Source organism: Drosophila biarmipes, chromosome X (assembly GCF_025231255.1).
Source record: "Drosophila biarmipes strain raj3 chromosome X, RU_DBia_V1.1, whole genome shotgun sequence".
In the NCBI taxonomy this organism is placed as follows: domain Eukaryota; kingdom Metazoa; phylum Arthropoda; class Insecta; order Diptera; family Drosophilidae; genus Drosophila; species Drosophila biarmipes.
In genome coordinates, this window is record NC_066611.1 from 8,357,686 (window position 1) to 8,379,380 (window position 21,695).

Sequence of the window (21,695 nt, forward strand, 5' to 3'; positions counted from 1 at the left end):
GCTTTTGAGATGTTAAAATATATGACACTACCAATAGATTCAAAATTCCAGGTTCCAGATTATGGTTCTTCTTCGGAGAGAAATTACTTTGAAGAGGAAACAATTAATTTATAAAATTAAATAAAGCTTTTTAATTTTTCAAGCGAATTCACCTTACTTTTAGCCCACAGTATAGGGTTTTTGGAGAGGCATTAGGCAAGTACAACTGATTAAAAATAAATTAAATATAAAATCAATGTGTTTAAACCTTAAAGTAGGCATCAGAACGTGCCTTATCCCAATGAATAAGCCACTTGACAGCGTTTTGGTTTTAAATTATGTTCAATTTATTGATTTTCATTTCACGACTTAATTACTCGCACTTCCGTCAATCATTCGTATGTATATAGAAACTTCTCACTGCTCTTCAATCGTTTTCCTCTTGACATTTTGTGTTGCGACAGATTCGAAGAAAAACCAATGGACAAAGAGTGGGCATCCGCGGGAGAGTGTGGAACAGCACACGCTCCCCTTGGATGGCCCGCTCTTAGTGTGTTGTAGTGGTTGCATTACTCGCTTTTGTTTTGTTTTGTTTTGTTTTAATTAAAATCTACCAAAGTCTTAAAGCCTAAATACCAATGTGTACCGTAGTTGTACTGTGGCTATACTTGCGATCCGTCCAGATCGGAGATGGCTGGGTTGTGTGTGCTGGTGGTGGTGGTCCTTTGTGGAGTGGCTCTGGGGTGGTTCTGGGGTCTCTTCTTGGGAGGGGATAGATGCAGGACGAATTTCTTTGAGTCAAACTAAGGAATCTGTGGACCTTCTTTGTGAGGGGGAAAACAGACACATTTGGCCCCAACGCTGTGGCTATATTATATATATATCTCTCTATATATACGTGTGTGTGTGTGTAGTCTGGATTGGGGCTGCTCCTGGGGCTCCCTCGTCTAGTGGCGGTCCCTGGAGTCGGAGCGGCTGCGACGGTCCCGCGAGAAGCTGCGGCTGCGTGTCCTGGAGCGGCGGGGCGAGCGGGATCTGCAACGAAACGGGTGTGGCGTTGGGGAAAGCATATTGGGCACGACACACAGACAGGCCATAGAAAGAGGCAGGAGAGAGAGGGAGAAAGAGAGAGAGAGAGAGAAAGAAAATACAAATTAAATCGATTTTGCACTAGGGAGTAACTTAACTAGTCGTGTAGTAAGATAGCAATTCCTTAAGATACGTGAAGTTGACAGAGTGCTCTCGATCAAAGAACACACAACTTGGGCTGATGGATCTGGTGGATCGGATACGGATCGGAGAGCTGATATTGGAGCTTTAATTTGGCTGAGCTGAGCGGAGCGGAGCTGAGAGCGGAGAGCTGGCTGATTTTTGGTTTTGTTTTTTTTTTTTTTGGTGGCTGAAGGTGCTTGAAGGTGGTGGAGATATAGCTGATATATTTTTGGTTTCTTTTCTTATTTTTTTGGCCCCATTTTTACGAAAGCGTTGGTGTGACATTTACATAAAGTAATTGGTGGTGGTTGGTTGGATTGGTTGGCTGATTGGTTTGTTGGTAGGTTGCTTAGTTGGTTGATGAGCAGAGCAGACTGAGGAGACTGTTGTAGTTGTTGTTGAATTGTAGTAGTAGTAGTAGGTTCTTGTTGTTGAATTGTTGTAGTTTGGGCTGTTGATACGATACGATTCTGAGTTGATTGACTGTGACTAGGGTGGCTGTGTTGTGTTTTCAGTTTTTTTTTTTTTTTTTTTTGGTGTGTGTTGTTGGTGGATAATATATATTGGTGAATCATTCTATTCTGTTGCAGCAGCCGAAGAACGTAGGTCGTATGAAGAAGCAGTTGGTGGGGAAGCATCAGTTAGCAGCAAGAGAGGATCAGGTGGTGGTTGTGGTTTGGTGGTGGTGGCCGTGCTGCTCCTACCATCCGCGCGATGTGGAGCGGCGAGCTTGAAGAAGACCCTGCCCTTCTGATGCTGCTGGTGCTTGGTCGACTGATCGATTGGTGGTGGGGTCGTTTGGTTGCTTAACAGTCTGACATTGAGTTCGAGAACTCAAGGCGAACTCAAGCTACACGGTATATATACACAGAAAGCAGACAGTTAGCGCGAACAACATGGTCTCAGTAGATGGTTAGAGTACAAGAACGAAAGATTAAAAAAACACATTAGCAGAAACCATAAATAGAATTATAACAAACGGGCTTTGTTAGAGACGTTACGTTTCTCGTTTCGGTTCGAGGGGGAGTGTTGTCGGTGGCTGCCAAAGGTTTCATACTTGCTGCGATTGAAGGAATTAGCGTGAAGCAGCCTCAATCTTGTTTGATTGCAAGGGAAAGGTGCAACTACTGAGTGGTGGAGCCAACAAAAGATCCATACGGATACTTTTGCCGACTGGCTGCCAGTTGTCGTAGTAGAAGTAGTAGAAGCTGTTGTTGCAGTTGGTCTTTGTAGCTGTAGCTTGTTGCTGATGCTGTAGCTGCACTAAAGATGACGGATGATGAGGTGGTGGGTGGTTGGTTGGTTTGTTGGGGACGAAGGAAGCAGGCTGAAGACAACCGCACAACGTGGAGGCGTAGGAAGTTGACTTTTGAAGCGTTGCTAGACTGGTGAGTGTGTAAATATATATATATGCATAGATGCATATTGGAGTTAGATTCTTGATGGAGTTGCTCTGTTGCCGCCGATGCCGCCCGGTTCGCTGTGGTTCTTGGTGATTAGTGTGGTTAATGGCAGAGTGTGTGTGTGGTGTGGTGTAGTCTGAAGATGCTGTCAACTAACAGACTAGAAATGATGTGAAGTTGTTGGCCCCAAGGGGCAAGCGATCATTTTTTTAACCGAACCAGACTTTTTTTTGCAAGTTATAATAATATACAATGAAATTATGCGAGCTTTCTATTCATTCGAAAAGAGACCATAAAGTGTCCCGCCTCACTGGGTTATTAATAAATGCAATATGAAATGATCGTTTGCCCCCCGACCAGTGCGATGTTGTTAGGTGGCTGTGGGTGTGCGCTTGGGCTGGTTTTGGGTGCATTATTCTTATAGCTGCGGAGCCGGAGACGTTGCTGATGATGCTTTTTGTCTATTCTGTGGCCTGGGTCGAGCTGAACAGGTGGTGGAGGGGGTGTAGTGTTGCAGTCGTTCGGTTATTCGTACTGGTTCTCGGTTCTGTGGTCAGCGGAATATATCGAATTTGTTGAATTTCTGACTAGGGCCGCACAACAAATTATTGCATGGTGGTGTGGTGGTGGCTGTTGTTGTTGGTGGTGAAATGTGTGTAATAGGAGGAGCAGGATCTGCTGTAGTACTAGTTGTTGTTGTTCTTGTAGTAGCTGTTGTTGTTCTTTTGGTTGTTGTTGTTGTTCTTGTTGAAGGAAGAGGAGTAGTAGTAGAAGTTCTAGTAGTAGTAGCTGTTGCTGTTCTTTTCTTTGTTGTTCTTTTAATTATTATTATTATTCTTATTGATGTTGTTGTTGTAGTAGTTCTTGTTGTGCTTGTTGTAGTAGAAGAAGAAGACTTTATCCTGCAAAATGATTGTGAGACCACATTAAAATTGGCTCCAAGCGTTCGATTTACTTTGTTTTTACTATTATTTTTTTTTTATTTTGTTTTGTTTTGCTTTGTAAATATAAAAACATATTTTCTCTTGTATCTTTTTTTTTTTACTAAAAAACAACAAACAAAACGTTTTCTCTAGTTAAAAGCTATACTCTTTGAACTTGAAACTATGGACCTCGGGTGCAATATAATGAGCAATGAAATGGGCTAGTAACAAGATCTGGGTATCTGGATCTCCCATGGGGAAAGAGACAAGCTAGAAAATCGATTGATTAGCGAGAAACAACCAGGACTGCGTGCGCCAAGGACGCCACTGTGCGGCAGGACTGTTCTCACGGACGCCACTGTGTGTGCTTATGATGTGTGGCTTACAGTGGTGTCCCACTCAGGGGGAGAGTGTGTAATTCGGGCCCGCTTTCGTATGTATACGCGAATCGATTTTTCACAAGCATACACACACGCCAGGGCACACACACACACACACACACACACGGCACAGATCATCAACTATATGTATATGTATTTCTGCATATTTTCTGCACAAATTGGCCAAAATTATGATGTTTCATAATCGAGAGGGGGTTGGGGGTTGGGGGGTTGCGTTTTTTGGTGGCTCGTTGGTACCTATGTGGAATGCCAGGGGCCGTACTCACCTATAGCGACCGCCGCCATCGCCAGCCCGTGTACCGCCGCCGGAGCCGCCTCCGCCGCCGCCACGCCCCTCGCCAGCACGGGTGCCGCCGCCGCCACCGCCGCCGCGACCCTCGCGCGATCGCCCGGAGGACATCTCGACGCGGATGCGGGTGCCGCAGCAGCGGGTGCCGTCCAGGCCGCGGGTCGCGTCCTCGGCGTCGCGGCGATCCTCGAACTCGACGAAGGCGAAGCCGGGCGGATTGCGGGCCACCCAGACGTTGCGCAAGGGTCCGTACTTGCTGAACGCGTTCTCGATCTCGTACTTGGAGGCCGAGGAGCCCAGGTTGCCCACGTACACCTTGCAGGCCAGGTCCCATTCCCGGTAGCGTGGCATTGCGCTGGCTCTGTGTTCCGTGTGTGTGCGGCGCTGAGTGCTCCTGCTGGTCGCTTGGTGCGTGTCCACTCGCTCGGCGGGCTCTGCTCTGCTTTTTCAGGGCCTTCCTGCTGGCTTCAATCGGATTTTCTCGCTTTTTTGCGCAGCAAACACTCCCAAAGGCAGGGCGAGAAAAAATGTTTGTGGCGAAAAAAAGATGGCGTGCCGTGCAGTGCTGCAAAGGAGTGCAATTCTTTAACGGCTAAGTGCATGGTCACACTAAAGCGAAGGTGGGTGACATGGCTAGCCTATCGATTATATGCTACTTTTGCCGTGATTTGCTTCTTTTAAGCGTGCTTTTTGTACAGCATTAAAGCAGGATGAGTGAAACTATTTGTAAAGCAACAAAGATTCCGTATACAGTGCTGCAAAGACCCGCAATGAATTATCACCCTAGTAAACAGTCAGCTGTGCGACACTGCTAACTCAGCACGGACACCCACCTGACAGTTGAGTCTGACAACCTATCGGTGTTATCGTCGCCCTGCCACCTCTATTCTATTATTTAATATAGGCACATTATTATTGCTCTTTGCCTTCGTTTCGAGAAACTTGAATTAAATACCGCCGCACAAGATGGCCAAGAGCCCGGAAAACATAGCGCTGGACCAGCTGGACAAGGACCAAATGAAGACGGTGAGTGGCCTGGCCGCGGCGGCTCCGTGGGCCGCCAGAGACCCGGTTCCAGCAAGTGATGCAATGTGGTTTTCATTTATTTTGGTCATATTTAACCACCCTTCAGTTCTCCGACTTCCTGATGTCCTACAACAAGCTGTCCGAGATGTGCTTCACAGACTGCGTGCGCGACTTCACCTCGCGTGATGTCAGGGATTCTGAGGTGAGTCTTGCTGACGCACTGCAGCACGATGCCAGCCCGCAAATAATTCCGCTCGACTTTGCAGGAGAAGTGCTCGCTGAACTGCATGGAGAAGTACCTGAAGATGAACCAGCGCGTCTCGCAGCGCTTCCAGGAGTTCCAGGTCATCGCCAATGAGAACGCCCTGGCCATGGCCCAAAAGACTGGCAAACTATAGGTGTTTTAGTTGTTATTATCAAGCTTAACTAGTGTTTAGACAACTGAGATGATGCATTTTTCCTGCATTTGTCAAAATAGCCGAGTAAAGAGACGAGCCGACGAGGTACCCCGACGATTGTTACATGCTATTCGATTATTGTGGTACTTTATTGCTGTGATTGATTACGGTCTAGAGATCTTGTTTGAAAAAGACACAAGTGTGGATCGGGATCCGTCCACTGCGGATCAGTTCGAACCGATGGGTGGAGGGGACCTATCTCTGGTTAGCACTTCAGCCTCATGACATGTTAATGGTAGAATCGGGCGCCGCAGCTGCTTACGTGCTAGATGTGCCTATATAACTACGTTTAAGTCACGTTAAGACAGAGCCGTAGACGCAGGTGCTCCGTGCCGGATGCCCAGCGGGTGCTCCCCGACTACGGCGATCTCTAAACTAGGTCTAATGCAGAGAGGCCATCGCCTGTGGCCTGCTACTCAATACTTAGGGCTACACACGGTTCCTCGGCCAATGCGTGGTTCTCGTTTGTCGTTTTCCGGCTGGCTGCTCAGCTCGGTCGGCTCAGTGACTCGTGGTGGCGGCCTCCGAGGGAAAGCCCTCCGCCTCGGTGATCAGGGCGTACTCCAGGATCACGCGGCCCTCCTTGTACCTGGCGGATGGGATGGGGAGTTAGTGAGATTTCTTATTTGACTGGGCGACGGGGAACTATACTTCGACTCCTAACATTTTTGTATAGAAACTTTTTGCCTAAAACTTTTAAAAGTCCTGCACTTCGGATGATTTAGGGTTATACAGGGATTTTTATCCATCTTTAACACTTTTTTTTTTGTTAAAAAAAAAGCTTTTCTATTTGATTTTAGTGTTGCTTAGCTATATTATACATCTTTCTGCTTATTACGTTTTTTTTGTGTCCCTAATTAGGTATGTATAAACAAATTCTGTGGTTGCCATGAAAAATACTAGCTGCAATGCATATAAATATTTGCTTGCCTATATTTAGCTTGAAATATTTCTTCATATTCTGACTCCTGTTTCCTACAAAGCTTATTATGTTCATTTAGGGATCTCCTATTGCATCTGTTTTTAAGGGTTCTCCTTTTGTAGATCCTCAATAAGAACGCAGTGCTGATGCAAAGTAGGCAAACACAAAGGAGATCTATAGTAAGACACCAAGCTAATTGGGCCAAAACATATAACATCAAACACTGAACCTCTGGATCCTTGATTTGCTTTTGACGATTAAAACGGAGGAGGGGAACTCCTAATCTGATGCCTGAACTTGTAGAACCCCTGATTTTGGGTTTCCTGCCTGCTTTTACCCACTTTTGGGAATCCTTAGTGGAAAACTTGTACTTCCATCCCAGTAAGACGATCTTGGCTGCTAGAGAAAACTAAAATTCAAATTGGTTAACTTAAAACTCACTAAGTGAACCGCTGGATCCTTTATTAGCAGGGATATTTCAAGCTGTCGAAGGTAAAGACCGGGGGCGAGACATCCTAATCATCCTAGAATCCCTGAACTTGGGTTTCCTGCCTGCTTTTACCCACTTTTGGGACTCCTCGCAGAGACAACTGACCAATTTAAATTGATTCAACTAAAACATCACTAACTCCTATCGATCCTAATCTGTTGCCTGAACTTCTGACTCCCTGAACCCGGGTTTTCCTGGTTATACCCACTTTTGCGACTCCTCGGTGGCGAACTCGTACATCCAGCCCAGCTTGGCGCCGCAGTTCTTGCACATGACGTCGCGCACCATGTGACGGCCGGTGAGCATGACCCGTTCCTGGATGTTGCTGAAGGTCAGGTTGACCACCCGCTTGAACAGATAGGCGCGTCCTGCGTGGCATTACAGGGTGTTATCGTTGCATAACCACGGCTGGGGCGGACGACTCACCTGTTGCGCCCGTGAAGCGGGTGCTGATCAGTTGGCTGCGGTTGGTCAGGTTCGTGTGGCACTGGGCGCAGTTGAAGAGCTTCAGCCCGCCGAGGTGCTCCAGAAATATGCGTCCCATTGTGCTGCCTCTCTCGCTCTCTCTTGTGCGTGCCTCAGCCCCTCTGTGTGTGTGTGCGTTGCGTCTGTGTGTGCGCTGGTGTTCCTTTGTTCCTATTAAAAGCGGGGCATAATCTGGGTATTACTCCGATTGCTTCCTGGCCTCGCAGTGCTCCTTATCTATGTCTGCGCTGGGCTTTTGCTTGGGACTCCACTTACTGCGTCCCACTTGCACGACCCAGCAGCGACAACAACAACGCAGTACCTTACTCAGCTGTTTGGCGCTGCTGCGACCAGGAGAACCCGCGTCAGGGGCTGGCGGGCGCTGTCCTCGGGCTCCTGCGCACCTGCAACCGGATGTGGGCTGGCTATATATGCCCGATTTGGGTCTGGAACGGAGCTAATGCGACGCTTGCACAAAAAACAACAAAACACTGTGGAATGCTTTCTAGGGTTGTCGCCGTGTTCTGCGCTATCGATGCAAGCTATCGACAGGGGATTCAGGGCTGGCAAGCTAAGTTGCTTAATTACAAATAAGTTATTTTTTTAACTTAGTAAATATGTAAGGAAACCGTTTCAAAATAAAATTTCCAGACCAGCTAATTTTAAGTTAGCTCCAAGTTTTACACTGTAAGTAAGCTTTATACAAACACATAAATACATATTTCGTTGTATACTAACTAAGAAAATATGTAGTTTATGTTTCCTTAATTTCTTTACACTAAAAAATAAGAAAATTAATTCGCTCACAAAATCTTTTTATTTATTTTGTATATATACAATTAAACATTCAAAGAAGTCTAACAGTTCAAAATCTTCCATTTGAAGCACAGCTGTTTTTCTCATAAATGTTTTATTTCTCAGCTTTTATTTCCTTAAAATAAATATTAAGTAGCTAACCGCAATTCAATTAATTTCGAATAACCGCAATTCAATCAATTTCAAATGACTTGCCCCCGACTGTCATCGATTGCTGCTATCGATAGCCCTCTCGCGCCAGCCCTGGTCAGCCCAGCTGTTCACTACACGTGATGGTTGTTATTGTTGTTGTTGCTGTTGCGTGTGTCCGAATTGCCTTTCAAAAGTCAAATCAAAAAAAACAAAATTCTTCGCGTGCTGACTGTTGCATGCAACGGAGGTGTTTGAGCAGTGTGTGATACCGATTTTTACTTATTCTGTTTTTTTTCAAAACAAAAATATAACGTAATATATACGTTTAATACCTTTTATAAATATTTGTCTGTTGTTATTGGTTAAATAAACAATCAATTACGGGTAAAGTTACTCCAAGAAAAATGGCCTCCTCCGAGGCCAAGGGTAAAAACCCTTATTCGGAGCTGAGCAACGTTAAAAGGCCGAAATTATCGCCCTTAAATAAAAAGAAAAAACCTACGGATAACAATTTAGTAGAATCGGAAAGCGAAGAAGTTGTGATGAAAGAAGTCATTGACCCTGTAAGTCATCCGAGTCCAACCAGCCAAGTAAGTGGTAAAGCTATAACGGATCCTGCTAGCAAAGAAGAGAAGAGAGAAAGTGGAAATTTGGAAAACAACGGATACTCGTACAGCAGCGCTCACAAGGGACCCTTTGTGGTCTACATAGACAAAATTGGTGAAACCAATGGCGAAAACCGACCTAGAAGAGTTCCTATAAATCCTCTTGAACTAAATGCTGTCCTGCTAAAATTAAATATTAAAGATATAATTTCAGTAAATAAGATTGGTTATGGGCGCTGCAAGGCTGAGTGCAAGTCAGCAACGGCAGCTAATAGCATCCTGTCCTCAAATCTTAAAAGTAATGGTTACGAACCTAAAATTCTTAAGCATTTCATTTTTAAAATGGGTATTATTTTTAATATTCCGACAAAATTTTCCGACTCTGAACTTAAGGAGTACATTTCTTCTCCAGTACCTATTCAAGAAATAATTCGTGTGAAGACTAAGGACCGAGACAATAAAGATATTTTTATTAACACTCCTAGGGTTAAGATTCTTTTTAAAGGTACTCAAATTCCCAACGAGATTGTCTTCCTGTACACCAAAATTAATGTTAGTCCATATGTTCCTTTTAGTCAATGTTTTCGTTGTTTTAGATTTAATCACTTTGCTCAGCATTGTAAACAAACTGAACAAAAATGCAGTAAATGTTCTCTTTCGCATTCAAGAGAACAACAATGTAATCAACTCGTTTGTGCCAACTGCAAACAAAATCACCCAGCCACCTCTCTTGAGTGCCCTGCTCGTAAGAGAGCGTACGCTATCCAGAAATGTATGACTATTGAGAATTTATCACGAAATGAAACGAAGATTAGGTACCCCTCTCTCTTCCAAATTTTAGATGAAGTCGACACCAACGACTTAACCCACTTCCCCCAGCCAACATGGCAAAGAAAATCTGCCAATCCAGTGTTACAAAATAATACCAAAATAGCTACCCAACAAATATTTGCACAAAACCCTTTTAATAAGGTTGTTAAGAACTCTCTTAACAAGAAAAACGAAGATAAAAATTCACGCGACACTATGATCAGCTGGAAAGCTGCTCTTTATGAACATGAGTACACTCCAAACGAAAAGTTTTCTCTCATTCATTCTAATCCACCTAGTTCCTCACCCTCTAGTCAACCTTTTTTAGACAATCCAGCTCTTGAAGCTGCGGAGAATAGCTTAAATCAATTAGCTTCTGAAATATCCTCATTTCTAGTCAACGAAACAACCAATTTAGTACCTGAATCAAGAAACTTTTTAGAGAATTTAAGAAACAGAATAGCACTTACAAACTCAAAAATTGATTTGTTCAAAATTAATCAACTTGTTTAATTTTGAATAATAACTTTTTTATTTATTTATTTATCTATTTACTTATTTTTCTGATTTTTTTTTTTTTTTTTTTTTTTTTTTTTTTTCTGTTAAATTAATTGTTTTTTATTTATTCGTTTTTCTTTTCTCTTTCATTTGTCTATCTGTTTTCATTTGAAAATAAAACATAAAGTTATATTATTTAAATGACAATAAAAATCCTACAGTATAATATTCAGAGCTTAACTGCTAATAATAACAAACAATTACTAGAATTATTCTTAGTAAACAATAACATAGACATAGCAATTTTATCAGAGATATGGATTTCCAATAATTCCATGTGTAGCTTGGCAAATTATAATTTTGTATGTAAGCCGCGTAACGATGGTTATGGAGGCGTTGGAATTTACTTAAAAAAACACATACGCTTTAAACAAATCAACTGTGATATTAGCTTAGAAGTCATTGGTATCCGTACAATTAACCTAAGAAATAATATTAATATTTTCAGTGTCTATGCTGCTCCCAGCACAGACATTAATTCTTTTCAACAAGGCTGCGATGATCTATTTACTATTGCTGCTCAATCGAGTGGTCTAACTGTCATAGGTGGTGACTTCAATGCCAAATCCAGCATTTGGGGTAATAATACTCAAGATGTCAGAGGCGGTATTTTAGAAAATTCCCTCTTACACTCCGGTTTCTTTTGCCTTAACAACGGCTCTCCAACTTACTCCCATAACCCATCCTATACTTCAACACTCGATCTCACTTTCATTAATAGTAGCAATCTTTGTTCTAACTGGTCCTCAATAAATTCTAAAATATCAAATAGCAATCATTTCCCAATCTTAATTGAAATAGACCAAATTTCTGCTTCGACTAATATTATTAAATTTAACCATAATAAAATAATCAAAGACTTTTCCAAAATTCAAATTACAACGTTAGATAGCATTTCCAACTTATCCCAAACAATACACTGTAATAATTCAATTAAAATAAATACAAACAATAGATATGTTCCAAAAAAGTATTGGGACGAGGTATGTGAAAAATTGTTTAGATTAAGAAACGCGTGCAGACAAAAATATTTTAAATCCAAACTACAATCTGATGCTATTGCCTATATTAACAGTAATAAAAAACTTAACAACTATTATTATAAAATGAGAAAAGAAAACCTCAATAAGCTAGCAGAAGACATTTCTAACCCCTCTTCTCTGAAAGATATGTGGAACAAAATCAAAAATCTTAAACTTTTTAAACAAATTAAACCGTCAAACAGTGCAATATCTGACTCAGAACATAGAGATTTTCTCAATCAAATAGCCACAGCTCCCAACACTGCGATGTGTCCTGACGTATCTTTTTCTCCTGATCTGCTTTATAGATATACCAACTCTAATTTCTCAGCGCGTGAACTTCTTGACTTCCTTAACTCTCGTAACCCAGACTCGGCTAAGGGTCTTGACAACATTTCATACAGAATGCTTCTATCTCTACCCTTAAGTCAAATAGAAAAACTGGTATCCCTGCTAAACATTACTTTAGACAATGGGTTTATTCCAGATCAGTGGCGGAAAATAAGGGTTATACCTGTTCCCAAAAAAAATCTAGACTCTTCAATTATTACCAACAACAGACCTATCTGCCTTCTAAGTGTGACTTTTAAGTGCTTAGAAGGTTTGATTAAATTGCGGATGGAAGAGTACATTAATAAAAATAAAATTCTGCCACCAAGATCCTATGCGTTCAGAAAAAACCATTCTACTGCCCAATGCATCAACGATGTAATAAATAACATAGCCAACCTAAAAGCTCGTGGTTTCCACGTTACCGCAGCGGTTTTAGACTTAAGTAAAGCCTTTGATGCCGTCAATATCCCTATTCTGGGTAGCAAATTAGTTAGTTTGGGTTTCGACCACAATCATATTTATTTCATTATAAACTTCCTTAGTAAAAGAGTTCTCACTATGGGTACTGCAGAGATAACTGTAAACAAAGGAGTTAGTCAAGGTAGTTGTCTGAGTCCAATCCTCTTTAATTTATATACAGCTGAGCTTCACAGCTTAAGTAATGACCATGACAGTATTCTGTTCCAGTACGCTGACGACTTCTTTCTAGTCTGTTATGACAAAGTCTTTTCGATGGCTGAAGAGAAATTAGAACAAAAAGTAAATAGGTTTATGGAACTGTGCAATATTAATAATCTTACTTTTAATCCAGACAAATCAGCCACCATTCATTTTAATCTAAGAAAAAAACCTTTAAGTATCTTGTGCAATAATATTATTTTAAAAAATGTAAATAGTATAAATTATTTAGGTAGAGTCATAAGTTCAAACAACTCGTCTGTTCAGCATGTAAATAAAACGATCTCTAAATCGAATCAAACGAATATGTTTATTCAAATGCTCAGTGGTTGCCGCTTCGGAGTACATCCAAGCAAGTCACTACTCTTTTATAAAGCATTTATTAGAACTAGATATGAATACGCCTGCTCCTCTTTTTCAAACATATCAAAATCAGTACAAAACAATATAAATAAGCATGCTAATTTCCACCTTAGAAAGGCCTTAGGACTTATTAAATCGACTCCAATTAATATTATTTATAATCTTGCAGCTGAACTTCCTCCAGCTTATAGGATTAAATTCGCTACAGCGAAGGAGTTGGCCAAAACGTTCGCTCATGGACTACCATCTGCGTCGCTTCTGTCAAACTCCTTTGTAGCCAAAAATACTAGTTACAGTAGAATTTATGCTGAATTTAAAAATATCCTGGATAGTATTGCTCCTATTTGTCCTTACTCTCTGTCCACACGCAAGATTTCAGTTGACACAAATTTCTTTAAAGGTACTTGTACAAATAAAAAAATGGCAAACGAGACTATAATTCTCTCTTTATTTAAAGAAAAAATAAGAAGTTTAACCTCAAAAAATATGGAAATCATCTTCACGGATGGTTCTGTGTCGGAAAATTTTACAGGAGGTGCCTTTGTCCACTTAAATTCCAATTCGATAAAAAGTTTCTACACCGACAAAAAACTATCGTCGCTGACTGCTGAACTCACAGCCCTAGAAAAAGCCATTGACTTCGGTATTTCAAAAAAGTTCTCCAAAATAGCAATTTTAACTGACAGTCTTGGTGCCATCCAGACAATAAAGAACACGAACTCCAAAAACTGCATCTCTCAATGCATTCTGAAAAAAGTCATAAACAACCCAACCCTGCTATCCATAGAATTTCACCACATTCCAAGCCATTCCAATATTTGGGAAAACGATCTCGCAGATACAGCGGCTAAAAATGCTAAAATTAACGGCTCTTTCGCACCCGTCAGATGGACCCTTAAGGACGCAATCAATCATATGTTCGCGCAAATAAAACAAGACTGGGAGCGTGAATACAGTCTGTTCTCATTAGAGCGTAACAAGGGTTACTCTCTCCTCTCACCATATACCACTTCCAAGCCTTGGTTTAAAAACAAAGAACACCTATTCAACCGTATAGAAACGAAGACTCTAAACAGAATCTTAAGCGGACATGCTTTTGACAAATACACACTTTCCAAAATGAAAGTCTACGATAACGCCCTATGCGATTCGTGTAACGTTAATGAAGACATTTCGCATATTTTGTTAAATTGCTCAAAATATACACCAACAAGACAAAATTATCCAACACTACTTAAATATAACGATATCTATCGTTTACTTGGAAATGAACCAATTGAAAATTGGACATCGATTACCAGTTTCATTCGAGCTGCTAATATTAATATCTAATACAACACACTCCACACTGCTCATTTAACACACTATAACACCATCCACGCTTATACCAACTCACAAAATCTCAAAATTAAAATTTCTCACACATATTGATAACATTTTCATCGCTTATCGTTCATCGTCATCGCTCATCGTTCATTGTCATCATAACATCACCAGAAACTACTGCACGATATTTACATAGCTGTCCATTAAATTTTGTTTTTCTTGAAATTTAATTTCATACATTGGCAGTGGCGTTAACCCGTTCCAACGGGGCGGCCAAATAATTCTTCCCTCTTCACGGAAGGAAGTAACTTAATATTTAAAAAAAAAAAAAAAAAAAACAAAATTCGAAAAAACCATGTGTATACCTTTGTGAACCCATCCCAGGACCCGAGAAGCACATCCCGTTTTCAGACACCGCTGACATTATGGCTGGCCCGCAGGCGGAGGGCATGTAAATATCGAAAAACCGCCGGACGACGAAGAGAAGCACCCAACACAACCCCCTAGAAGATTGAGTTATCCCAGGCGGACAGCATGCAATCCCTGCGCAGCTGCCCGGCCCGTGGCCTCATCCTGTCCAGGGCCATGCGCGGCCAGCGCAGCCTGCGGATGAGCTGGCCACGGCGAAGCGGCACAGCCGGTGGAGCCGGCGGAGCAGCGCCCAGTGGCGGCACCACCAGCGCCACCACCACCGTTGGCCTTGGAGCGCTGCAAAAGCTGCGGGAGTGGCATGCGAACGCCTTCAGCAGCCGCTTCCTGCTCTTCACCAATGTGGGCATCTCGCTGACCCTCAGCTGTGTGGGCGACATCCTCGAACAGCACCTGGAGATCTATTGCGGCGAAATCGAACGCTTCGAGTCCACCCGCACCGCCCACATGGCCACCAGCGGTGTGACGGTGGGCGTGATCTGTCACTATTGGTACAAGATGCTGGACAAACGACTGCCCGGTCGCAGTATGCGCGTGGTGGCCAAGAAGATCGTGCTCGACCAGCTGATCTGCTCGCCCATCTACATAACGGCCTTCTTCGTCACCCTGGGCCTGCTGGAGCGGAAGGACAAGCACGAGGTGTGGGAGGAGATCAAGGAGAAGGCCTGGAAGCTGTACGCCGCCGAGTGGACGGTGTGGCCGGTGGCGCAGTTCGTCAACTTCTACTGGGTCCCCACCCATTACCGCATCTTCTACGACAACATCATCAGTCTGGGCTACGACGTGCTGACCTCGAAGGTCAAACACAAACAGTCGCACTCGCACCTCAAGAAGGTTCCCTAACCCAGCGCCAGCCTGCGCCACTCCTCCCTTCCTTGTAACTATTTATTATCAAAGCGAAAACCTTGTAAATACAGACGAGCCCGTGTACAGAGACCAAGCCAGTGTGTGTTATGTCAATTGGAATTTCTGGAAATTACTGCTCACCAAGGATCTATTAAAACGATCCGGAGCGAAGAAGGAAGCCCGAGCCGATGACGCACATCCAGTGGGTCGGCGGCGATAAGATTCCCTGTAGCAACAGTCGGGCTAGCAAACAGGCGATGCGATGAGATGCGAGGCGATGAGATTGGGACGCTGCCAAGCCTACCTTATGAGTTGCTTCCACCTGATAAGCGCTGCCTAGCAGCCGTCTTAAAAATAATTCACAGGAATAATGACCAGTGATAAGGGGCTAGGGGGCATCATTAGAAAATGTATAGCTATAAATATAGATGGACACGTGAGGGCTGCCATTCTATAGCCGAACTCACGAATTTCCAATTCTGCTGATTTGACTTTCAAAGGCTCTAACTGAAATTAATTAGAGGTGTGTCGAGGAGGTGAAAGACTACACTAGGAGAAAATCTTAAGCTTCAAAGCTTTACTAATTAGTAACCTAATAAACTTCTGTTTAAATAATTCGATCTTAGACGAAGCATTTGTATAACTATTTATAATGTACCTTCTATATCTAAAACGATCTTAACAGGCCTTGAAAATTATTCTGGCAACACGTCATCCAGTCTCCAGCACCTCCGTGTCTATCTATGTACTATAAAGAGTGCTTCTTCCTCATATCCATTAATGAAATGAGCAGCTGCCAGGCGTTATCTGGCTGAATTCGTTTTTTCTTTTATTTCAAGAGCGTTTAATTAGAATCGTGCTTGACATTGATAATGAAAGTTGCCAAATAAAAAAGAACTTGGCAAAAAGAGACTCGATTCAATGCCATGTGGATGGCAACGAAATCGGGTTTCTTTTTGGAAAAAAAGAATAAATTCCGCCTCGCCTCGTTTTGCATGTATTTCGGTTGAAATTTATTTGAATTCAGTTTTTGCCTAATTTTTCGCATATATGTATTTGTGTCTGGTCTCGCGAATCGGAAAACAAGACCAGTTGTGGGACCTTTTCGAACCAGTTTTGGCTCAGAAGATTAGTTCTCGATTTCGCGTGGCTACCTAGCAACCTAATCTTGTTTGTTTGGGGCCGCTTTGAGTAAAAATTGAGATCCCATACCGTTTGGAATACATAATTTGATTTTGTAATGAGTGTTTGGGCGCCATATTCTCAACAAAAAGGTTTTAAACATTTTTAGAAAAATGTTTATAACATTTTAAGAACACCTTTTGAAATAAAATGTTTCTATATATAATAATTCTTAATATATTGATGATAATTTCTTGCCAATTCTTTAAATTTTTAATTTGTTGAAGCATACTGGGCGTATGCGTGATGCCTAAATCTTCGGGGTGATCCCAGTAAATGCGAGTCGAAGCTCTTTTGGAGTGACCACATTTCGAAAGACTTCTTTGGCTTCACTTGTCATCTGTCCCAATGATCATATCTGCCGACGCACTGCGTCATCTGTCATGCATAAATGCGTGAGATAAGCTACTGCCACCGCCCAGAGCTCGCGGATTGGTCGGATTTCAGGGCTCGTCCCCGTGTTATTCTCGCAATAATGATAAAAATACGAATATACAAATGCAGAAAATACACAGAATGAAATATTTATGTGTGCCCAAATATGAGAAGAAAGTTTCTTGGGACTTGATAAGATTGTTTGATATTAAACTTTTTAGGGGAAATTTATTTTTGTAAATTGCTAAAATATTCTAAAATACATTTATTTAAAATTTATTTTAATTTTCAAAATGTCAATACTTTAAATATAATAAACATATATAAGCATTAAAAAATTGTTCACCTTCGGAGATTTTTGAGATGTCAAACCACTTTAAAACGCGCCTGAAAGTATGCCGTAAAAACTTAATATTTTCTTTGAAAATTTGTTTTTTAAATGCCATAAAATATTATAAAATTTTTTAAATCTTCATACTGTTATTTTATTTAACAAATGTTCATACAAACATTCTAAAATGGCATCTTTAGAGATTTTTGAGATTTCAAACCTCTTTTAAATGCGCCCGAAAGTATGCTGCAAAAAATACAACTTCATCTTCCTGCTTCATAGTGTACTTTCCAACACCATTTTTAATAGTTTGAAGATCTGATACTGAATGACCCAAAACTATCTCAATTCTTGCCGTGCATGGCTATATTGCAAGCCTGTTATATAACAAAAGCCCAGAGCGACGAGTGGAGAGCAGCACACGCGCAGCCGGACTGCGAAAAGTTTTGTAAAAGAGCCAAAGAGTGGCGTGGGGCAAAGAGCGCGATTATGTATCGAGTGTGTATACAAATTTACGCAACTGGCGAACAGGTGCCCCTACCACTACCCGTACTCTAGCCCCTGGAGATCTCGACGGCGGTGCCTCGGCGACTATGTATAGCATTCAAATTGGACACAATAGTGCCCGGCGATCCGACGGTTTGCCGGATTGACGGATTGATCGACCGACGCTGCCAGCTAGCGATTTTTTTATGGTGCCATGGTGTTCGTTTTTCTCTGGGTTCGGGCTTTTTTTACATATTTTATTTTTTTTTTTTTGGTTTAATTCGAGTGCCGGGCAGCCACGCGCAAGTAAATTGTTACTCCGGCAAAAAGGTGGGCGTGTGTGTGTAACTCTTTAGCACACATTTCGGTGGCGAGGGATTTGCAACAGAAGAATGATGAACTGGGTGCTTCTTACTAAGATGAACTACGTCAAAGTATAAGCCAGCGAAGAGGTGCACTAAAGTAGGCTATGTTTTTTGAGTTATGATTTCAAATGATTATTTTACGATTTTGTATGTCTGTAGGCTCGCTAAAAATTAGTTAACTTTAAGATTCTTAAAAAATATTGAAAATAATACATGAAAATTCAAAAAAAGGTTTAGGTTCGAGTACTGCTCCTACAATTACCACTTCTAATTTCTTTTTTGTGTTAATATTTATTAAATTGTTGATCTATTATACTACTACCATTTCTTCAGTTTCCAATTCTGCTAGTACTACTACTTCTACTACTAATATTACTACTACTTTTACTACTAATATTACTACTACTACTTTTTCTACTACTATTCACAAATTTTGATTTAAAAATGTTAAAATTCTGAATAAATTACGTTTACTATTGAAAATTTGCCCCAAACTCCCCTTCCATACCCTGGAAGTTTCAGATGGCGGCAACTAAAAGCCTTATAGCAGAAGTCACAGCTACAAACAGACTCGTATATCTGAGCATGAAAACAAATATTATACGTATGCTTCTGGCAAGTTCTCGGTGTTCCTTTTATTTTCGACTTGGAGAGCCACACGTGCCGCTGACTGGCCCATAAATATCATCCGCTAACACGGATCCTACTCCTTCCTGGGGAGCTGAATAAAATGGGGGCCTGTCTCGAGCACGCGACTTGGTCACGAGTGGAGCACCAACGAGCGACCGCTAAAAGATCGTAAAACGTTAAGATTGCGGCGGTTTTATGGGCCCCTATTGTGTTTATCTACCGATTCTACATTCTATACTTCATAATATTTTTTTGGGTGCCGTCCCCAACCTTGAAAACGCGTAAGCAGTATTTTCGGGGGGGTATATTCTGGCGAAAAAAAATGGAATCAATTAGAGAGATAGTCGGGGCCGCTGGTAAACAGCAGAAATTCAGCTTTTTCCCCGAACCGCAACTCTTCGTTTTGTTTGCACTGCGCTATTTTTGAATGCCAAAGATCGACAGTGAAAATTCTAATGGGGCCTGGGACCTTGGGCGGTAAAAAATCCGCTCGAAGACGCGGACAAGAAAATAAAGAAAGCCCGCGTAAGCAGATAAATCTCTGGCCCACGCCCACGATTCTCGAACATCATAAATATCTCGATACGTGTGTGTGTATCTCACAAATGTGTTGACCAAAATGCGGAGGAAAAGTATTAAGGGATTTTCCTCCAGATCGATGATCTTTCCCTGGACTCTTTGGGATGTAAGGAAATTAATAAATTTAATAAATTGAATTACAAATTACCTTTAAAACAGCTGAGAATGCTATGAAAATGTCATAAAAATTAAGAGGAAAATACTTAGGAGTTGAAAAGATTTAAAAAAGATTTTAAGTTAATATTAACATTTTATGTGGTTTATAACAAGAGTGGAAGAAAATTAATTTATTTTTAACAAGGAGAAATTTATACATATATAAAACTGGAGAGAAAAATACTTAAGAAAAACGATTTAAACAAGGTTTTAAGCTAATATTAAACATATAAATTAACGATATTTTATGTGGTTTATAACAAGAGTAGAAGAACATTTATTTATTTTTAAAAAATAAATATATATATACATAAATGGAGAGAAAAATACTTAACAGTTAAAAGATTTAGACAAGATTTTAAGTTAATATTAACTATATAAATTATTAACATTTTATATGGCTTATAACAAGAGTGGAAGTTAATTAATTTATTTTTAAGAAGGAAAATATTTATATGAAAATGAAGATAAAAATACTCAAGGAAAAGGATTTAAACAAGGGTTTAAGTTAATAAATTATTGACATTTTATATGAGTGGAATTTTAACAAGGAAATATATATATATAAAAGTGGAGAGAAAAATACTTAAGAGTTAAAAGATTTAGGCAAGGCTTTAAGTTAGTATTAAACATACAAATGTGGTTTATAACAAGAATAGAGGAAATACATTTATTTTTAACAAGGAAAATCTTATTTGATCTATTTTAATATAAATACTCCCCTCTCCAGCATTATTTGGTTACCATTTTTTATATCGCATAACAAGCCAGAATTAATTTAGCACCCGGGAATGATAAAAACAAATAACTGCCCAATAAGTGTCGGAATAATTCGGTCCCAGAGAAATGCGAATAAATCACGAAAATCAGCCGAGCAATTACCATCGTTCGACATCCGTGCTCATATCCGAGGATGACTTGCGGATCCGTAATCAGGGCGGATGACTAACCTTATCACTGTTGTTTTGCCCCTGAGCGGCTGCCCGGGGATGGGCCGCAGTGGGTATTATCTCGGGGCGATAAAACCGCATTCATCAACCCACGATCATGTGCTCCTGGAGCTGCTCCCGTACTTCGGGTTTTTGGGGACGGTTTTCGGTTTTCGCACTCATGACAGCCAAAGCCCCGGAAACGGGTATCTTGCGATCGTCCGAGGGAGTGGCCCACACTCGCAGAGGAGCGGCGAGGTGATAACTGACAACTCAAAGAACTGCCCGGAGCTACCTTTCGGGGGGCGTGTGCCGGGCCCTGACGTCAATGGATCGATGGGCCCCCCTAGAGATATGATTCCCCTGACAGAGGAGCTTGCGGAAGGCACTAAACCAATTTAGAGTTTCTTGTACTGCAAACAGTCTTTTGGTTGAAGGTTCTGTTTTTAAGAAATAAGAATAGGTCCTATGGATTTGTATATAAGCCCTATAATATTATATGACTATTGAAATGTATGATTATTATAATATAACTTAATATTTTATTACATTTTATATGAATTTTACATCCACCAAAGAAGATTCATTCTTGCTTAAAGTTAAAAAAAAAATTTACTGAAAGAAATGGAATTTAAAAAACAATGATGTGCACAGAAAAAATATAAAATAAATAATTAAGGAAAATAATGATGGAAAAGACTAATTAATACCATTTTCATGAGAAATATACTCACAATGATCCCTACATTTTTCTTGTGTAATGTTATAATTTATATATGTTTTATATTGTTAAATAACAATCCCTTGATTGTTTCGTATTTTATGAGGTTTCTGCTTTTAAAGTTTAAAATATTAATTTTTGCAATAACAATTTTTCCTAAAGAAATTAAAGGAATTTTAAAAATTCTATTAAAAACAATGATCTGCACAGCAAAAATATATAGAAAACTATGGAAAAGAATCATGATAGTAAAGACGAATTAATGAAATTTCCATGGAAGTATGAAAATGATCCCTATTTTTTTCTGTGTAACTTTCCAATTTTTTATATTGTTAAATAACAATCTCTTAATTATTTGGTATTATAAGATATCCTCGTTGTCTATTGTAATATTATTTAATATTTTTATGTTATATAGAACACTCTTAATTTCTGATATTGACTGTATTTTTAAA

The 21,695-nt window shown here is 40.6% G+C and overlaps 4 protein-coding genes across 6 annotated transcripts; 2 read left to right on the plus strand and 2 right to left on the minus strand.

Moving 5' to 3' along the window:
* Positions 1-302: 302 nt before the first annotated feature.
* On the minus strand, positions 303-4,766 carry LOC108036100 (RNA-binding protein 1). Of its 2 annotated transcripts, none has more exons than XM_017112079.2 (2): positions 4,185-4,766; positions 303-1,014 (listed from the first exon to the last, which is right to left on the minus strand). In XM_017112079.2, the coding sequence occupies exons 1-2, from the start codon at positions 4,556-4,558 to the stop codon at positions 927-929; spliced, it is 462 nt and encodes a 153-aa protein (XP_016967568.1). In that variant the 5' UTR covers positions 4,559-4,766; the 3' UTR covers positions 303-926. The 2 variants fall into 2 exon arrangements, with proteins under 2 accessions (XP_016967568.1, XP_016967559.1); XM_017112070.3 differs by lacking the exon at positions 303-1,014 and adding an exon at positions 1,349-3,496 and having other exon boundaries at positions 4,185-4,765.
* Positions 4,767-5,066: 300 nt separating this feature from the next.
* Positions 5,067-5,761, plus strand: LOC108036554 (mitochondrial import inner membrane translocase subunit Tim9). Its single transcript, XM_017112793.3, has 3 exons — positions 5,067-5,233; positions 5,340-5,435; positions 5,500-5,761. The coding sequence occupies exons 1-3, from the start codon at positions 5,174-5,176 to the stop codon at positions 5,629-5,631; spliced, it is 288 nt and encodes a 95-aa protein (XP_016968282.1). The 5' UTR covers positions 5,067-5,173; the 3' UTR covers positions 5,632-5,761.
* Positions 5,757-8,088, minus strand: LOC108036546 (protein yippee). Its single transcript, XM_017112779.3, has 4 exons — positions 7,891-8,088; positions 7,530-7,739; positions 7,312-7,471; positions 5,757-6,280 (listed from the first exon to the last, which is right to left on the minus strand). The coding sequence occupies exons 2-4, from the start codon at positions 7,645-7,647 to the stop codon at positions 6,193-6,195; spliced, it is 366 nt and encodes a 121-aa protein (XP_016968268.1). The 5' UTR covers positions 7,648-7,739; positions 7,891-8,088; the 3' UTR covers positions 5,757-6,192.
* Positions 8,089-8,655: 567 nt separating this feature from the next.
* On the plus strand, positions 8,656-16,061 carry LOC108036484 (mpv17-like protein 2). 2 transcript variants are annotated; one of them, XM_044093245.2, is made up of 2 exons: positions 8,656-8,900; positions 14,458-16,061. In XM_044093245.2, the coding sequence occupies exon 2, from the start codon at positions 14,746-14,748 to the stop codon at positions 15,481-15,483; it is 738 nt and encodes a 245-aa protein (XP_043949180.1). In that variant the 5' UTR covers positions 8,656-8,900; positions 14,458-14,745; the 3' UTR covers positions 15,484-16,061. The 2 variants fall into 2 exon arrangements, with proteins under 2 accessions (XP_043949180.1, XP_016968163.1); XM_017112674.3 differs by having other exon boundaries at positions 8,758-8,774.
* Positions 16,062-21,695: the final 5,634 nt, after the last annotated feature.